Consider the following 13,686-nt stretch of genomic DNA (forward strand, 5'->3'; position numbering starts at 1 on the left):
TCTGCTGAGATGTTGGACCACAGATTGGGGTTGGGCCTCCTGCACGGCCCTCCCAGAACTCAGCCAGGCTCTCTGTGGACCCTGCCTCCTTCAGTGGCTCCCGGGGCTCGCAAGAGTGTGCAGCTCGCTGCTGTCTTCTCGTGCAGTGCCACGTTGAGGCTGGCGCCATCCCCTGTTCTACTCTGATGAGCCACGGCTGGGACTGGGCTTCAGGCGCCTGACAACTGGAGCTGGCCCCGGTTTATGCCTCGCTTGTTCCGAGCACTAGCTTCAGCGCATGCGCTGGCTCGTTAGGACTCCGCTGACTTCGCCGGTGGGGCTCCTTCTTTCAGAGCCTCCGCCTGCTTCTGGCCTGGGGAGGGGGCCCAGAGTGACCCCTTTCCCTGCCTTTGCTGCTTCTCTGATTCCCTGGGCTCATCCTGGCTGTCCTGGTGAGACCTCTCCACCTGTCGCCGCCAGCTGCTTGTGCTGTGTCTTTTTGTGCTGTGGTCGATGCAGGAGCTCACTTCTGCTTTTTAAAAACTTTTTTTTTTGGATTAATCTCTCTGGGGTGCTTTTCATGTATTTTCTGGAGCTTATGTGGGAATGCTGAGCTTCTCTGTGGCTGTAACTGGAAGTGAAATCAACAAACATTTATTAAATATCTACTATGTGCCTAGTACTGTGCAAGGGGGCTGAGTATACAAAGAATCAAACAGTCCCTGTCCTCTCAGGGCAGGAACAACCTGTGTACGAATACGTCTAGCAGTCAGTGCTGTGAATGTGGTGCAGTACTGGGCTAGGAAGAGGTTGGTTACTCCCTCACAGTAGCTCGCTTCTGTCTATGGGTCAGGCCTGGTTCTTCCTCTCAGCTACGACTTTCTTTGTAGCCTCAGCCCACTCCTCTGGCGGATTTGTTTTCCTCTAACACCGGTTGTGGGAAGTCAGTGAGAAGAAAGAATGGCCAAAGCTCGTCCTCATACCAGTCCCGGTTCATCACCGCCTCCTCCTCACCAGAGCTGATGACTCATTTACCCAGACAGATCTGTGGGTGGGTTTCTTTTTCACTCTGGAAAGTTGTAAAATGAAATCAACAATTCTCTTTCTAAAACTCTGAGCCCCTAGCCAGGAAAACTGTCATGGTGAATAGATATTGCAATTATAAACTCTGTTTCTCTCTCTCTTTCTCCCAGACATTTTCCCCGTTGTTTTTCTCTGTTGCATTTGGGTAATAAAACACATAAATCAGCAATGCAATGGCTAACCACATTTATATTAAAAGACAAAAGACAAAAGACAAAGGAAAGCAGACTCTTAAGAACCGGAGATTTGGGAAAAATAAGGAAAAGGACTCACACGTACAAAAATATTTATAAATATAAATAAATATACATATATAAATGTATATTTATGTAAATAGTTCCTTTTGTGGTGGCAAAGAATTGGAAATTAAGGGGATGCCTATCAACTGGGGAATGGCTGAACAAATTGTGGTATATGATTGTGATGGAATATTATTGTGCTATAAGAAATGATGAGAAGGATGCCTTCAGAAAAGCCTGGAAAGATTTATATGAATGGATGAAAAGTGAAGTGAGCAGAACTAGAACACGGTAACAGCAATATTGTATGATGATTGACTGTGAATGACTTAGATGCTGTCAGCAATACAATGATCCAAGAGGTTCTGAAGGACTCATGCTGAAAAATGCTGGAGAAAGAACTGATGGAATCTGAATGCAGATCAAAGAATAGTATTTTTTACTTTCTTTTTTTTATCTATGTTTTCTTTCACAGCATGACTTATATGGAAATACATTTTGTATGACTACACATGCATAACCTATATCAAATTGCTTGCTTTCTCAGTTGGATGGGGAGAGGAAGGGAATTTGGAACTCAAAATTTTAAAAAGTGAACATTAAAATTTTTTGCATATAATTGGAAAAAATATTGAGGAAAAAAAAAAGAACTGGAGATTCAGGGGACATCCAGTTCAAAATATCTAATAGACAGCTAGTGATATGCAGCCGGAGCTCAGGTAAAAGTCTAGGGTGGGATATATAGAGTCAGCTGCACGGAGGTGATAATTAGACCTATGGGAGCTGACATAGTCACCAAGAGAGAGAAGAGAAAGGGACCAGCTGTGTGACCCTGGGCAAGTCACTTAACCCTATTGCCTAGCAAAAAAAAAAAAAAAAAAAGAAATTAAATGCAGAAAGGGACCAGGATTTTTGTTCAAAGGATACAGATGATAAGCCAACAAATAAGCCTGAGAAGGAGTGGTCAGATAGTTAAGAACAAAGGCGTTAAAGAAACACAGAGAATAGTATCTGGGAAAGACCATCAGACCTGGCAATGCAGTGATTATTGGTGACTTTGGGGACAGTTAAAGGACTGAGGAGTGAGTGAGTCCGTGGTCAGAGCATTATAAGTTTTGCAAGATGCTTTCCTCACAACAACCCTGTGAAATCCATTGTGAGAGGGCAGGTGAGGAAAGCAAATAAGGTATACAGTTGTTGATCAGTCGTGCCTGGCTCTATGTGACCCCATGGACTTTGTCCACCGGCTTTTCTTGGCAAAGACACTGGAGTAGTTTGCCATTTCCTTCTCCAGTGTGTCCCTATTTTACAGATGAGGAACTGAGGCAAACAGGGCTTAAGTGACTTGTCCAGGGTCATACAACTGAGGAAAAGGGAGGAAACCACTCTCCAAAGAGGTTTAAATGACCTGACCACAGTCACACAAATAAGAATTGTCAGGTTACTGGAGCATGTGTGTGTCTCTGTCTCCTGTCTCTCTCATTAAGAGTTTAACTGTCAATAAAAACAAATAAATATCCAAAGCAGTGTGGTACATTGGAGAGCACTGGCTCTGGAACCAGAGGATGGAGGATCTATCTGATCCTACCTCTTACACTAACTTCCTGTGTATATTTGGGCAAGTCACTTAACTTTTCTCAACTCAATTTCCACGTCTATAAAATGAAGAGTTGGACCAGATGGCATCTAGGGTGCCTTCCAACTCTGGAGCTCTAATTCTATGAGTACAGGGAGTAGCATTCCACAGAAAAGCCTTAGCATTTAATGAGATAGAACTCCCCAAAGTAATAAACACATTTACAAAATGCTTTTGTTCTGTATCTGCTTCTAGGTCTATCTGAATTCTGCCCCTTCTTGATTCAATTTTATCACCAATATTGAATTTTGTTATTTTTGCCATCTTAGTGGGTGTTAAATGGGATCTTAAGGTTATCTGGATTTGCATTTATGCAAATTATTAAGGATTTTCATTATTTTTTCATGTGATTGTTCCCACTTTGTATTTGCTCTTTGATAAATCATCTGTTCATGGCCTTTGCCCTTTGCTCCATTTAGGATTGTATATTATAGTCATTATAGATAGGCATCATTTCCTCATAGGTTCTGATGCATATAATGCAAGCATTTCTCCCTAAACCTTTCTTTTATTTTAGAAATGTTGCTTCTTGTTGTGCAAAAAACCTTTCATCTTTTACTTTTTTGAATTAAAAAATTTAAAATTTTTTATCTTTGTGTAGCCTGTGGACCTGGATGCCTCAGATTCTGAGTTTTCAAGGATCAAGGCAGCTGAGTGATACAGTTGATAGAGTGCTGTTCCTAGTCAAGAAGTCCTGAGTTCAAATCCAGCCTCAGACATTAGCTTTTTGACCTTGGGAAAGTCACTTAACCTCTGCCTTAATTTCCTCAACTGTAAAATAGAGATAATATTAGCATATACCTTCCAGGATTGTTGTGAGGATCAAATGAGATAATATTTGTAAATCATTTATCAGAGTGCCTGGCACATAGTATGTGCTATATAAATGCTAGCTATGATGATGATGATGATAGCAATGTCTGATCTCAGAGATCTTTCCTCAGAAGTTGGCATCTTTGGTTTGACTTGTTATTTCCTCACAGAGTTTTCTCTGTGGAGTTTTCTCATTGTATAGCTTATGTCTAGGTTTCCAAAAATGTGAGTAACAGAGACCCCATTGCCTATATCAGTGTTCGAGGTAACAAATGCATATCTTATAGAGGGCTGCCTTTATTTACCCCATAGAAAATGCAGACAGTTCAAAGGACTCACAGGAGTGCACAAATAAATACAGAAGATGCATAAAGCTCTCATAGTAGCTCTACTTGGAGGAGAACTGAATTTGGGGTTGCCAATGGGACAATAACCTGATATTCTAGTAAAATCCTTCTTTTTCATCGGAACCTATATACTTCCTGTCAGATTTCTTGTAATGCTCCCCTGAGGTTTAGACTCCCTATTGGAAGGTAAATTTTCTTTGAAGCTGCTGGATAGGAACCATTAAACCTGCACTGTCCAAATCATCCATGGTAATAGTGGGAAGCAAAGTAAAGGTCTTCTGATTCTCCATATAGTGGCTTTAAGTACCTTACTGCTCCTCTACCTTTGGGGCAACATGGACAGTATTCTCTCTCTAAGAGGAATATTGCCTAGAAACTCTCTACTCTTTCCCTTGATGATTGGTTTTCTGAATTGTTGAACTTCCAGCAACTCTCAAGGCAACCCCAAAACTTGTACTGCTAAAGAAATACTCCTTCTCTGCCAGAAGGCTAGATTCTAGGACTTTCCTGCCTAGGAAATTTAAAGTATACGCAGGAGTCTGGGGTTCAGGAACATTTTCCATGACCATGTAGATGAAGACAGGCAGTTCTCATGTGCTTCTCCAGGATATTTCACCACTGTCTTAGCTCCTGTTGTCTCTTAGGCTGGATGTCCACTCTCAGGGACCCTTCTTGGGAGCTGAATGGGTGAGAAAGCTGTGGGCAAGTACATGTAACTTCCATTGACTTCTGGCCCAAGGCAACCACTCACTGTCCCTGGGGGGATAAGGAAGAAACCTCTGTGTCTGCACTCCGAAAACCCAGGTTTACTATGCTGAACTATGGTCTGTGCAAACAGGGAGTACCAGCTCCCTGGTTCTGCTCTCCGTAGGGTCCTGGCTAATGCAGTCATCTTAGGGTAGCCACAGTCACTAAAATCAGTCCTCTAAAAGGTGCCGAGAGACCCGTGCAAACCAACCAACTGATCTCAAGGCAGCGCCATTTTCTGGGACTTGATGAAGTGTCTTTGTCCTTTAGACAAACTGTCAGCAGGGATGGCTAAAGACGATTTACAAATTCCCAGACCAAAGCTCAAGTCTTGTAAGACCATGGAGTTCATTGGGATGGTTCCTCCCCCCACCCCCTTACATTTTAAAAACAACCTGCTGTTGGGAAAGAGTGAAGGCAAAAGGAAAAGGGGCAGCAGAGGATGACATGGATAGATGTCATGGAAACAACGGACGTGAACTTGGACAGACTGCAAGAGATAATGGAGGACAGAAGGGCCTGGTGTGCTATTGTCCATGGGATCATGAAGAGTCAGACACGACTGAATGACTCACTAACAATTGAAATCTTTCATTTTTGTGTTACCTGTATTTCCTAATATATCCCTCTTCCTTCCCTTCCCCGAAAGCCATCTCTTGTGTAACCCCTATACACAGGTTGTTCTCATTATACTTACAACAAAGAATAAAAGGGGAACCCCCCCAAAAAAAAGAGTTCAGCAAAAATGAACCAGTGTATCACCGAAGTCCATTATTTTATGCAGTGTTCTCCAGTCATTGTCTCCTATCTCAATATTTGTAAAACAAAACAAAACACTTAAGCATAGTGCCTGGCACACAGCAGGCACTATATAAATGCTTATTCTCTTCTTGCTCCTTTCCTTGTCTCCCCTTCCTCTCCCTTCTCACCTCCCTCCCACCTCTACAAGGAAGGGCAGAGGTGAATTCTCTTTGCTCTACCTTGGGGCCAAGCTTGGCCATTATAGTTTCAGTTCCAAAGATTATGTTATTTTAGTCTACATTACTGTAGTTATTGTGTATAGTGTTTTCCTGGTTCTGCCAAACACTCTACATCATTCTTAGGAGATAAAAGGTACCTTAGAAACAGTCTTGTGTCACCCCCTCATTTTACAAATGAGAAAGTTGAGGCCCAGAGAGGTTAGATGAATTGCCCAAGGTTATACCGGTATCAAGTGGCAGAGCTGGGAATCAAAAATCCTTAGGTATCAAATGCAGCCTCCAGCCCATTGTGCTGACCTGCTAAGCATGATCCGTCCTTCTTTTCCTTTTCAGGTCTCAGTAGCTGTGGGTTGAAAAAAGCCCCACTCTTAGAACATAAGATCTTTGAGAGTAGGGATTGTTTCATTCTTTGTATCCCTAGAGCACACAGTAGGAACTTTGTGAATATGTGCTTGTTGGTTGACTGGGTGATGTAGATAATGGCAATAGTAACCTTGTAAGTGTTGTTGACCTTAAAAGACTATCGAAATGTGAGCTCTCAGTTGCCTTGCCATTGGGTAACAGGCTTGGCTGGGAGGAAGAGGACCCCTTCAGACCCTTTGGCTAGCCTAGTTACAAAGACTTTCATTCTTTGTTGCCAGTTCCCTCCCAGGGCCAGCGTTGATCCTACATCTCCTCTGGTAGAGATGTGGGGGCAGAAGCTGAACCGAGAACTTTCAAGGTCCTAGCAGTCAGCAGACCAGGCACTGAGAATAGGGTCGGGGTTTCCAGATAGAGTCATGTCCATTCCCATCTTCTGCCTCCTGCACTCTCAGGCTTTACCAAGTAGAGTCACCCCTTTGCTTCAGAAGGGCTCCCTCCAAGGACAGACAGCAAGTTCTGAGGGAGGAACCCTGAAAGCAAGCAGGGCGACTTTCACTTCCTTCTACTCTGCCCTTCTCGGGAAGCTGGCATTTCCCTCACCCACAGGCAACTTGACTGGGGCAGTAGACACTTGTTGATTGGTTTGGGGCAGAGGAGCAGTGATTATAAAATGGATGCTTCGCCAAAATTATTCTGGCAGGGGTGCACAGGTGGAATGGAAAGGGAGGGACTAAAAGTGGGAAGATTGCTTGGGAAGCTATTGCAGTGGTCCAGGTGTGATGTGATGGAGTCTGTACCAAGCTGATGGCCACGGAAATGAGGGCACCCCCAAAAAGACGTTTTGAGGATAGAACGATATCTGATTGGATGTTGAAAAGGTAACTGAAAGCCAAGTTAAGGGAGAGGATAAAAAAGGAACCCAGTAAATTCAAATAACTTGACCCAGAACACTATCTCAGGGTGCCAAAAAAAACCCCAAAACCCTTGGAAATGTGATTGCTGAACTGATGTCTGATCATTGGACATTGCAGCATAGTGGATGGGGAACTGATTTAGAATCAGGAAAACTTGAGTTTGAATCTCATCCTAATCACTTAGTCATCTCTGAGAATGTCACAGCCTCTCAGCCTCAGTTTTCTCATCTATCAAATGGGGAAAATAATAACATCTACCTGCAGGGTTATTTTGAATATCAATGAGATATGACATGCAAAATGCATCTCAAACTTTAAAACCTACATTTTGTTTTTGTTCAGTTGTGTCCAACTCTTCATGACCCCATTTGGGGTTTTCTTGGCAAAGATGCCTGATTGGTTTGCCATTTCCTTCTCCAACTCATTTTATAGATGAGGAAACTGAGGCCACTAGGGTGAAGTGACTTGCCCAGGGTCACACAGCTAGTAAGTGTCTGAGGCTGGATTTGAACATAGGAAGATGAGTCTTCCTCCCTCCAGCCCTGGCACTCTATCCACTGTGCCACCCAGCTGCCCTACATACACATCAGGTGTTTTGACCTATGAAAAAAACTGGACATGGATAAATGTTGTCCTGATTTTTAAAAAAAGAGAAGGTGGATTCTTCAAACTCCAGACCAATAAGATTGACTTTGTTTCCTGGCAAAATTCTAGAATTTATTATTAGGGAGTTAGGTGGTGAGTACAAAGGAAGAAAAAGAGGCAATTATGACAACTCGTTTGTTAAGAACAAGTAACGTCAGCAAAACGTCATCTGGTTTTTCGGGGACAGAATGACAACACAAATATAGGGGGAGAATGTCATAGATGCCGTGTACCAGATTTCACTAAGGCATTTGGCAGTTTCCAAGAAATTCACGTGGACAAGAGATTGGGACTCACTGACCCAGATTAGCAAGGAACAGATCCCTAGCAAACTCATGGGACCTGACTGTGGTCCTGTTCTGTTCAACATTTGTACTGACCACTCGGATGCAGGTAGAAATGATGTGGTTATCAAATTTGCAGATGACAAAACCTGCAGATCTGATGCTGGGGTGTGTGTGTGTGTGTGTATGACTAATATAAAGTATAGAAGAACAGGCTTAGTAATAGGAAGCCTGTGATAACGTGTATGTGATAACGTGAGGAGTGTGATGAAAACTGCCTGGTGGCAAGTATAACCTGGCAGCGAGTAGAATACACCCTCCTCTGCCCTCCCCAACCCAGGATTCCCAGACTCACTTGACATTTCAGAAACCATTCTTTATCTTAGCCTTTCCAGCTTGACAGAACCTTTCCTACTATTATGACTTTGACTTTCCCAGACACCCACCTCCTCCTCCCCTGCTACATTGCCATCATGGGAAACTTCTGCCTTGGGGCTCTCCTCTCCTTACTGGTGACTCTCACCCTGAGATCACCATTTAACACAGGACCCCCCCTTACTCCCGCTCCCACCCCCATAGCCCATCCATTCCCAGCACTGCTATATGTGTCTTTTCCCATTAGAATGTAAGGTCCTTGAGGGCAGGGACTATCTTGTTTACATGTATTTGTATCCGCAGCCCTTAGTACAGTGCCTGGTACATAGTATGTCCTTAAAAATGTGCTACCTATCTATCTATCTTTATATCTATTCATCTATCTGTCCAACTACCTATCTATGCATCCATCCATCTATGCCAGATCTTGTTTCAGTTTGCTGTGATGGTACATGGAGAAAGTTGGGGGAAAATGATTCTGTAAAGTTAAATGCTTTTTTTTTTTTTAGAAAATTGGGGTTAAGTGACTTGCCCAGGGTCACAGAGCTAGTAAGTGTCAAGTGTTTGGTCTGAGGTCGGATTTGAACTCAGGTCCTCCTGACTTCAGGGCCGGTGCTCTATCCACTGTGCCACCAAGCTGCCCCTGTAAAATTAAATTCTGAAGAATTAGAAAACTGGTAAACGGCCCAGAGGACAGATAATGAAACACGCCTACTCCTTCAGAGTAGTGAGGTGGGCTATTCCTAGGACAGACTATTATATACATTGTCAGACGAGGTTACTGTATCAGTGTTCTTGCTTATTTTTTTCATCGTCAAGAGGTAAGATCATCAACCTAGAGCTGGAAAAGACCTTAGAGGGCATTTAGTCCTACTCTCTGACTTTACAGATGAGGAAATTGAGGCCCAACGAGATTAGGTGACTTGCTCAAGGTACTTGTTGACTGTCCAGCTAGTGCCTAAGGCAGGATTTGCACCCATTTTTTCCTGCTTCTAGGTCCAGTGCTTGCATGATCTGCCTACTAGGTCATACCAACTTCCCTAAAAAGAAAAACTGGCAGCTGCTGGGGTATCCAGGCGGTCTTACAAGGCCAGGCCTGACCTTGCTTTGCTTCAGAGAGCAGACAAGGGCGGGGTTCATTCTAGGGAAGAGGATGAAATAACTAGGATGTAAAGACAGAAGGCACCAAGAGGGCATATTTAAATTAAAATAAAAAATACATAGATTTTGTGGGAAGACAAAAGGTTCCTGAAAGCTCGGGTGGTTCAGCCAGCCTTAAACAACCTTGGGGAATCGGAGCCTTCACTTGACCCACTGTTGAATAAGAGGAGGCCAAGCGAGGCGTTGGCAGATTCTCTCTCTTTTTATTTGACAAGAATTCTTCAGAAAATCCACACACACCAGAAAGATGCCTGTTATGCCCGCTGCTCTTCTGGTGACCAGGAGCCTCGTCTGGGCCGTGCTCTCCCGGCTTTGTCTCCTCAGCCCAATCCCCCTGGTATTAGGCTTCTGGCCCTTGGCCGCAGGGAGCAGTGAGTCCATTGACGATGACTGCCAGCTTAGGCAGCAGGGGAGGCCCCTGTGACCTTCGCTGGGGGATCTCTCTCCTGGACGTGCAGAGATGGTCTCACTTTAGATTTAGAGAACCAGGGGGGAGGGCACAAGGAAAGAAGGAAGTCCTTGTCCATCCTGGGACTGGAGGCCTGACTGGAGTAGGAGGGGAGGGAAGGGAAGAGCGTGTGTGAGTTTTAGATGGCCCTCTATACCTAGTCCTCACTCCTCCTTTTGGAGTCCTGGGGGCCCTCCCCAAGTCCATGCTCTTCTTTCTGTTCCCTGCTTCTCCCAAACTCCCTCAGCTCCCAGCCTAGATAACCGCATCTAGGACATCATCTAATCCAGCACCCTCATCTTACAGCAGAAGAAACTGAGGCTCAGAAGGCAAGTTCATAGCAGAACTGTGATGGAACCCAGGGTGTCTGACTTGAAGTCCTGTTTTTCCCCTGGCATAGAACTGTGCTTCAGAGGTAAAATGAGGGAGTAACCTTTGCCTTCCCATCATTCACCTTTCCATTGGCCCTACTTGGAGTAGAGACTGGGACAGAAGATGGTAGTTTGTGGTGGCCAGGGCTCCCTCCAGCTTTCTAGCCTAGGGAGGCAAGGTCCGCCCAGCTGCTTGGTGGCAGCTAAAGGCTCATGATACCGGATTCCCCACCTCCCTCCCCACCAATACAAATAAACCTTCACCTCTTTCCCTGGGATGATTCTTATTTAGGGGCTGAAATGAGGTATGGGGGTGGTGAGGGGTGGGAAAAAGGGGAAGATTGAGGGGAGAACAGTGAGATATACCAGTGACATCTTGGCAGGACGCCCACTTGTAATTTTTGCATGGCTGGTGGCCATTGTATCATGGATACAATACCTACCATAGTGGGTAGGGGAACAGGGCATGAGGCCAGACAAGGGGTCTGATTATCTCTGTGCTTCCTGTCCCCTAAAGCCCTCTTTCTTCCTGGCGTCTACTTCCCCTGTCAAGGCTGGAGCAGCTATTATGGTATGATCCTGGGTATACCTGCCCCACGCTCTGACAGAAGGATTCTAGATCCCACACCCAGATGAGAAGCACCGGGTGGGGTGGGGGGAAATCCCAAGTTGTTGAGGGTGGAGGTGTACAGTGGAGGTCATGCCAGGCTAGTCGCCAGGCCCCTAGGAGGGGTTACTGAGGTTGCCCTTTGTGACGGCTCGAGCAGCCTGCTCAGGGACACTGGCGGGGTCGGTCAGGATGCAGGTAGAGGTGCTCAGCTGGCGGAGGGAGCTCAGGACCGCTGGTAAGAGAGGGAGACAGCCACCCATGAGATCATTTGTGCCCATCTTGCCTGTGGGGGTGGGAGGATGAGTAGGGCTGGGTGTGGAGGGTGGAAAGAGGGTGGTTCTGGGTCATTGGTTTGTGTCAGAAGTAGGAGGGCATGGGATTTCTTAAGACCAAGGGTCTCGAGTCCTGGAATCTTGCCCTCCACCATACCCCTTTTACCTCACTGATAGGGTAAAGGACCATGATAGATGGAGGGTTATGAAAGAGTGTGGTAGGTGGGATGAAGGGAGTGGACGTGGGGAGGAAGGAAGGCTGACTGGCTGGCTGGCTGGCTGGCTGGCTGGCTGGCGGTGGTAGAGGGGGATGACATACTAGGGCGCAGGGCAGGCAGAGAACAGTACTGGTCCAGCCAGGCCAGTGAAGTCTGGCGTAAGCTGTGTAGACTTGCTGTGGACACCATCCCGTTGAAGGACTCAAATAAAGGCCGGATAAGGATGCTGAACTGGCAGCCCAGTGGGTCAAGGAAGATGCATCCTGGACAGGATTCCCTCTCTGTCTCTTTCCCCTCCAGCCTACGTGTAAGCTAACAGACCCAGAATCTCGGGTCTTCCTGTTCCTAGGCCTCTTAACCAGCTCTCTCCCCTGTGATCCTGTCCCATTATTAGGACCCACAGTCAAGGGTCCCCCAAGGACTCTCCCTGAAGAGAAATAGACAGGAAAGGGGGCCTCCCTCCCTGCATTCGGTAAGCTCCATGACAGCAGGGATTTGTCATTTTGTTCATAGTGCCTGGCACATAGTAAGTGCTTAATAAATGCTTGCATAATTGAATTGAATTACAGCTAAGTTTACAGATGTTCATCATAGCGCATATTTTATAGTGCTTTAAGGCTTATAATAATACTAACAATAGATAAAATTTATATGGTGTTTTAAGGTTTGCAAAACACTTGGCATTTGAAATATGAAATAATGATGATGGGGAATGGGAGGGGACAGACTAACAGGTGTTAAATCAGAATGCAAAAAGTAGGGTGGAGAAAGAGACACCGACCAACCAGGGCATCCGTTTCTATCATATCTTTGGGGGCCCAGGCTTAGGAGGAGAGGGTGGTGCATGAGGATGGGGGGGCCTTATTCCACATTCCTTTTTGTATCAAAGGCAGTTAGGGAACATAGGGAAGAGGGTGATGCCCTTGAGAATCAGGAAGACCTGAGTTTGAATTCTGCCTCAGACACTCAGCAGATGTGTGACCCTGGACAAATCACTTAATCTTTGTCTGCTTCAATTTCCTCATCTGTAAAATGGGGATGATAGTAGCATCTACCTCCCAGGGTTTTGTGAAGACTAAATGAGATAACATAGAGGGTGACCCAAAAATCTTAGAATAGTTTTAGGCTAAACTGCATTAAGATTTTTGAGTCACCCTGTATGTTAAATGCTTAATAAACCTTACAGCATTACATAAGTACTAGCTATTTTTATTAGTCCCAGTACCTGGCGTGTAGTAATTATTTGAGTCAACTAAGTCAACATACATCTACCAAACACCTAATATGTGTCAGGTATTGTCCTAAGCAATGGAATAATTAATAAATAACTTAATAGATTAGGGGCAGAGTTAGGCTTCAAGTGACGCTGAAGGGTCAATGCCACCAAGAATGCCTGAGCCCCATGCCCCTCTACATGCTTCTACACAGGCCCTTGGATGAAGCCATCAGTTTGGACCAGTAATGACCAAGCATTCCTCCCCTCCATGTCCCGGAGGCTGGCTGTGGGTCACTTCCCTAGAGCCCTCTGGACGATGTGTTCTTTCTGCTTAGAGAAGGATACAACCCAGAATTTCCAGTTGTGCAGGGTACGAGCCCGGACATAGTCATCAAACATATCCCTCATCTGGTCGAAGCGCTGGTGAGTGATGGGCACGCCCGTGGCAGGCAGCTGCTGTTGGCAGAGGCTGCAGGCCCCGAGGGGAGAGACAGGGTTAGGGCAGCACCCTGGGGCATCTGGCTGGGCATAGGGGCAACTTCATGACCTACCCCATCCTTCCCAGCTTCCCTCCCCACCCCGGCCAATGAGTTGCCAGTCTCCCTACTTGATGGCGGTGTTGAGCTCCTCGATCTGGTCCCGCAGGTGCTGGGCCTCTTCCTGCATGGCCGCCCGCTCCTGCTGCAGCATCACAATGTATTCTGCTGTCTTCTGCAGAGTTGTGGCCTTGCTCACCTGGGGGGTGGGGCCAGAGGAACAGGCAATCGGGGTAACTCTTAGGAGCATGGGGAATCCTGGGGGAGGAGGCTCACCTCTTCTCATTGCAATAAAATAAACATTTATTAAGCACATCTTGTGTGCAAGGTACTATGCTGGCATTGGGCATACAAAAATTGAAGATGACCATCTCTGCCTTCATGGAATTTTTCAATGGTTGACCTGGGGGAAGTGTTATGTATACAACTATGATTCCAATTAGAAATTT

The 13,686-nt window shown here is 45.5% G+C and overlaps 1 protein-coding gene across 1 annotated transcript in view; it reads right to left on the minus strand.

Moving 5' to 3' along the window:
• Nucleotides 1–9,748: 9,748 nt before the first annotated feature.
• The window catches only part of MLXIPL (MLX interacting protein like), a 32,391-nt gene continuing 28,453 nt past the window's right edge, over nt 9,749–13,686 (minus strand). The window contains exons 14-17 of the mRNA XM_027862379.1: nt 13,309–13,436; nt 13,047–13,170; nt 11,587–11,716; nt 9,749–11,227 (exon numbers count right to left, since the gene is read on the minus strand). Coding sequence (XP_027718180.1) covers nt 11,109–11,227; nt 11,587–11,716; nt 13,047–13,170; nt 13,309–13,436 — 501 coding nt within the window. The 3' untranslated portion in view covers nt 9,749–11,108. The remainder of the gene's footprint in view (nt 11,228–11,586; nt 11,717–13,046; nt 13,171–13,308; nt 13,437–13,686) is intronic.

The sequence above is a fragment of the Vombatus ursinus genome, unplaced genomic scaffold, assembly GCF_900497805.2.
Source record: "Vombatus ursinus unplaced genomic scaffold, bare-nosed wombat genome assembly UNPS02014768.1, whole genome shotgun sequence".
Classification (NCBI taxonomy): domain Eukaryota; kingdom Metazoa; phylum Chordata; class Mammalia; order Diprotodontia; family Vombatidae; genus Vombatus; species Vombatus ursinus.